We start from the raw sequence: 6,291 nt of genomic DNA on the forward strand, positions 1-6,291 counted from the left end.
TCCTAAGCTGCGGATGCCTCACCTCCTCCATGAGAAGAAGGCTGAACTCCTAGCTAGGCCACCTACAAAGAAAACTCCTCCATGCTCATAATTGGCTGATGCTGAGCCAAACTATGTAAACTCTACATCACCAGGTATTGACCCTGGTGAATGCTCTACAACATCGACATCATGAGGTCTGTGCTCTGAGAGGAGGGACCGGAAATAGTGGAAACTGGTGTTGAAGGAATAGGAGCTAGTGCAGTAGATGTCTGGGGAGCAACAGAAGATGGACCCTCAGATCCTCTAACCCTGGCCTTGCGAGTCCCAAGAAAGATGACCGTGGGGTCGTCCAAGTTCCAGCAGTTCTTCTTTATGTAAGCCAAGTTAATGGCTACGCTAAAGGACTCAAAGTCAAGGAATCTGAGGTGACTACTCGGGCCATGCATAAGGCAGTGATGAGGGCTGGAAATCCAAGCCTCATGGAGTTGGACTGAGCCATAAGAGTGATCTGTTCAGAGATTAGGGCTCCAACATTCATGTCCATCTTCATCACTAATCCATATACCAACCTTGTCCTGTCCAAGTTCAGATTAGAAGTGTATAATGTAGGGGCAAGGTTGAAATAAGATAGAATGCTCCAAGTCTGTGCCAGAGTAGTGAGGTCCTTCCTCAATAGCTTCCATGCCAGGCCCTCAGCATTCAGAACAAATCCTTTACCAAGGATACAAAGTCAAGCAGCCAGCTCCTGAGGGTCTGGTCTCAGTCTATAGAACCTGGAGTAAGCAGTAAGAGTCTCCCTTGGCTCTAGAACAACCGGAGTCTCCAGAAAAATGTTGAGGGAATCCGCATCGAACTTAATTAAATGCCCTCTGACCCTAACTTGCTTTGGAGGCTTTTCCCCCAGGACATAAAGATTAGCATAAAATTCCTTCATGAGAGCCACATCTATGCTCCCTTCCATGAGGTTGGTCAACGTCCTATGCCAGTTTCTTCTGACTAGCTTTGTCCTGAACTCATCAAACTCTATGACAAAAAGCTTCATGTTTCTTTCCGGAAGGAAGTTCCGACAAAGAACGTTGTCAGCGTAGCGGTTCCAGGCATCCTCAGAGGTGAATCTATGAGTATCATAGTGAAGTTGGGGCTTGGAAGCTGCAGCTTTCCTTTTCATAGAAGCCATCTGCACAAAAGAAACATAGAAACCAAGTTAAAATAGGTTTTATTTGAAATGACAAGCTGAAAAATAAAACTGAAATTCAGATTGGACGCTTAGTGCAACAAATGCACTTAGTACGCCTTATGAAAAATTACTAAAGCACTTAGCGCGACAGGCATGTGCTTAGTGAGTTGACACAGATCAGAATTTTCTGCAGAATTAGCTTAGCAAGCAGGCTTGCTAAGCCCAATTCCACAACAGAAACCAAATTGTGCTTAGCACGGCCAGACACGCTTAGCGCGACAACACTACTGGACATAAGTGGCTTAGCGAGAAGGCTTGCTAAGCCCAATTCCAACAATTACAGAAACCGAGAGTAAATTGCGCTTAGCGCGATAGGGCACACTTAGCGCATGGCAAAACATAAAGAAATTCACAAGTGCCTTGGGCTTAGTAGGCAAGTTCGCTTAGCCCAGGCTTATTTAGCCAACAGGGCTGAGTGGCTTAGCGAGCAAGCTCGCTTAGCCATGAACACGAAAGCAATAAAAAAAATTCTAAGTGTCTGAAACACATTAATCTCTTAGCGCACAACCGTGCTTAGCGAGTTCATAAACATCCAATCATTCAACAGAAGAGATGAACTTGCTTAAACTCAAGAAATAGGGATTAAATCAAGAACTCACATAAGTAATTAACTTAATTTCAAGTGAAGCATAAACTCAAAAACAAAGGGGGAGAATGAAAATTTATGTGAGTGATCAACTAGGAAAAAGTGTGTGTGTGTGTGTGTTTCTTGATTTCAGAAGTTGTCATCATCAAAAAAGGGGAGATTTTAGAAGTAAGCTTCATGATGAATCAAGATTGATTCAAGGAGTTTTGATGATGACAAAGATGATGACTTTAAGAATCAAAGAATGAGTTCAAGACTGAATCAAATACACTTCAAGGATCAAGAGGAAATTTGATTTCAAGAATCAAGAATCAAGTTTCAAGATTCAAGTTCCAAGACTCAAGATTCAAGAATTAAAAGGAGACTCAATCAAGATAAGTATTAAAAAGTTTTTTAAAAATTGAGTAGCACATGGATTTTTTCACAAAACCTTTTACCAAAGAGTTTTTACTCTCTGGTAATCGATTACCAGATTATTGTAATCGATTACCAGTAGCAAAATGGTTTTCAACTGAATTTACAACGTTCCAATTGATTTCAAAATATTGTAATCGATTACAATGATTTGGTAATCGATTACCAGTGTGTTTGAACGTTGAAATTCAAATTTAATTGTGAAGAGACACATCCTTTCACAAAAAAGCTTTGTGTAATCAATTACACTGATTTGGTAATCGATTACCAGTGATAGTTTCTGAACAAAATCAAAAGATGTAACTCTTCCAATAGTTTTCAAGCTTTTCTAAAAGTTATAACTTTTCCAAATGGTTTTTAAATTTTTCTAAAGGTTATAACTCTTCTAATAGTTTTCTTGACTAGACTTGAAGAGTCTATAAAAGCAAGGCTTTGATTTGCAAAAAATAACAATTCTTTTGACAACAAACTTTTGCCAATTGATTTCTAATATCTTTGAACTTTTGCTTCTTCTTCCTTTGCCAAAAAGAATTCACCAAGGACTAACCGCCTGAATTCTTTTTGTGTCTCTCTTCTCCCTTTTCCAAAAGAACAAAGGACTAACCGCCTGAATTCTTTTGTGTCTCCCTTCTCCCTTGTCAAAGAATTCAAAACGATACAGTCTGAGAATTCTTTTTATTCTTCCCTTTCCCTTATACAAAAGATTTCAATGGACTAACCACCTGAGAATTCTTTTGTATCCCCATTAACAAAGTTTCAAAGGTTTAACCGCCTGAGAACTTTGTCTTAACACATTTCAGGGTACATCCTTTGTGGTACAAGTAGAGGGTACATCTACTTGGGTTGTTGACTGAGAACAAGAGAGGGTACATCTCTTGTGGATCAGTTCTAGGGGAGGTACATCCACTAGGTTGTTCGAAGAGAATAAGGGAGGGTACATCCCTTGTGAATCTTTGCTTGTAAAGGAATTTTACAAGGTTGAAAAGAAATCTCAAGGACCACAGGTCACTTGGGGACTGGATGTAGGCACGGGTTGTTGTCGAACCAGTATAAAACTCTTGTGTGTTTGTCTCCTTCTTCCATATTCTTTTAATTTCCGTTGTGCACTTTAATTACCGCTTTTACTTTTGGTTAAGTTTATATTTTTGTTCTTGACTTTCTTAACAACATAGTAAAAGCCTAAGAAGGGTAAATTTTAATTAGTAAAGGTCTAGTAATAATTAATTCAACCCCCCCTTCTTAATTATTTCGAGGCCACTTGATCCAACATGGTACAACTTTAACCTTTGTCCATTCACTACCCATGTTCTGTCTGGATTTTAAGATTGAGGGTCACAAAGCTCTACTACTCCATATGGTCTAACTTCCTTGATGATAAATGGTCTGAACCATTTAGATTTGAGCTTGCCAAGAAACAATTTCAGCCTTGAATTGAACAGCAACACTTGTTGTCCTGGTTGGAAATCCTTCTTTAGCAGCTTTTTATCATGATGAGTTTTAACCCTCTCTTTATACATCCTTGAAGATTCATATGCAGTCAGTCTCATTTCTTCCAACTCCAAGAGTTGTAGCTTCCTTTGCTCTCTGGATGTGGCTTCATCAAAGTTTAGAAATTTTAAGGTCCAATATGCTTTATGTTCCATCTCCACTGGTAAGTGACAAGACTTTCCATAGACCAGTTGGAATGGGGATAAGCCTATCGAAGTCTTAAATGCAGTTCTATATGCCCATAAAGCATAATCCAGTTTGAGTGACCAATCCTTCCTAGTTAAAGCCATAGTCTTTTCTAAAGTCTTCTTCGATTCCCTGTTTGATACTTTCGCTTGGCCATTAGTTTGAGGATGATAGGGTGATGCTACCTTGTGTGTTACATTATACTGCTTCAACACCTTTTATAGCTGATTATTGCAAAAGTGTGTGCCTCCATCACTAATTAAGATTCTGGGCACCCCAAATTGTGCAAAAATGTTTTTCTTTATGAACTTCACTACAGTCTTAGCATCTTTCTGTGGGGCGGCCACTACTTCTATAATGACCCGCCTCGTCGCTATGATATCACTACTAAATACCACGAGAAATTTAATTTTTAAATAAAAACTCCCTTAATTTGCTTATGAAAATAGAAGTAATTTTTGTCTTGACATACATTCACCAAACAACACACCATCACTTGAGTGAATATATATATATATATATATATATATATGTGTGTGTGTGTGTGTGTGTGTGTGTGTGTGTGTGTGTGTGTGTGTGTGTGTGTGTGTGAATAGTAACCCAGTACACGTCATACATAATGGAAATTAAATTTGTTCATACATATAATTAAAAATATGAGTTTTACATCTTTAGTTCAACAAAAGGAATCATGAACTAACTATGGCGGAGTTGATTAACAAAACACAACTCTCTCCCAAAATAATCCCAACGTCATCACGTCGGCTCGGCAGCTCCTCAACAGAATCTCACTTCCTGCACCCTACTACTGTCATTCTGCTCCTACGAACAAGGTTCGCGATCATCACAGGTATCAACCACACGATACAAAATTACAAGGGTGAGTTCATTATAAAAAGAACCAATACTAAATCCAAATAACCACAACTAGTAAGAGAACATAGACAAACCTCATGAGCTTACACAACATTCGTTAATCAACACACACATCCAACAATTATTCATCATCCATCCATGGATCCAATCAATTATGCTCAGGATGATGCATGCACCTGACCTCAACTCTCAGATGCAATGTGGTACATACCATCAACCAAGGAAATAGCCTAAGCGTGTCCACATGACACCTCACTTAGGAAACCATGCAGTAATTGTCGAGACCACCCAGTCGTGCACCATAACTCCCCCCTCCCCCCTCGGTGATTAGCCTGGGCCACAAGGGAGTTCCCTACCAGGTGGCACACCCCCTAGTACAAAGTACATAGTGCCATAGTTTATACTATTTCCCGGGTCATATGAGGCATGAACCATGGGCGTCATCAAGTACCTGACCATGGATGAATTAAATCTCGTAAGCATCCCCTCATAAATGCTTAAATTCTTTAACCACTCTAGTTTCCCACACCAAGGACATCTGACAAGGTCAGCGCACCCCCCCTCCCCCATGAACATACACAACATATAACGTTTGAACGTGGGCGTCGTCAAGTACATGACCATGGATGAATTAAACCTCCTAAGCATCCCCTCAGAAATGTTTAAATTCTTTAACCACTCTAGTTTCCCACACCAGGGACATCCGACAAGGTCACTCCACACCCCCCCCCCCCCCCCCCCACAAACATACACAATATCCAACGTATGAAACATGGGCATCATCAAGTATGATGCAATCTTATCCCACAAGGGTATTAGATAGAAGACTCCAAGTAGATTGGGCCAGAGATACAAGAGAAGGCCCTAGGGTTCTTATGAGTCTTAGGGTAGATTTTGGGCCCATGGGCTAAGTACGAGCCCACTTATCTTTGTAAATATTAGATTAAGGTTTCATTATTTTTTAGCCTTGTATTTAGGGCTCCATAATGTAGGTAGGGTACCTTAGAAATATAGGATTTTTCAGTCCTTGTATTTTAGGGCACCTAGACTAGTTTTTGTATTTGGGGTAGTTTTGTAATTTCACATGCACTAAGTGAATATTTGATGTGTGTGGTTGGAAATAAATTTAATTGACTTGGTAGAAGCCCAATCCAATTAAATTTTAGAGGGGGAGGTGAGCATTTGCTTACTACACCCCATTACCACATCATATAGTCACACTTTGTGCATGTCCTTCATGCTTTACATGCCTCATGACACCTAAGCACACTTAGTGGAGAATCTTGGAATTGATCTTGGATTAGTGGGCTGAACCATAACTAAAATTCACTAATCATAATTAGTGAAATTTTGGCTCTAAAGTTTGGCTCCACAAATTCAATTTCAAATTCAAGTGAAATTTGAATTGAATTGGGCTTCTACCAATTAAATTAAATTTATTTCCAACCATACACATCAAATATTCACTTAGTGCATGTGAAATTACAAAACTACCCCTAATACAAAATCTAGTCTAGGTGCC

The 6,291-nt window shown here is 39.5% G+C and overlaps 1 protein-coding gene across 1 annotated transcript; it reads right to left on the reverse strand.

The window, feature by feature from the left end:
- Nucleotides 1-3,538: 3,538 nt before the first annotated feature.
- Nucleotides 3,539-3,997, reverse strand: LOC102669883 (uncharacterized). Its single transcript, XM_006599840.1, has one exon. It carries the CDS (start codon nucleotides 3,995-3,997, stop codon nucleotides 3,539-3,541), a length of 459 nt encoding a protein of 152 aa, XP_006599903.1.
- Between the last annotated feature and the right edge of the window lie 2,294 nt (nucleotides 3,998-6,291).

This window comes from Glycine max, chromosome 16 (genome assembly GCF_000004515.6).
Source record: "Glycine max cultivar Williams 82 chromosome 16, Glycine_max_v4.0, whole genome shotgun sequence".
NCBI lineage: Eukaryota > Viridiplantae > Streptophyta > Magnoliopsida > Fabales > Fabaceae > Glycine > Glycine max.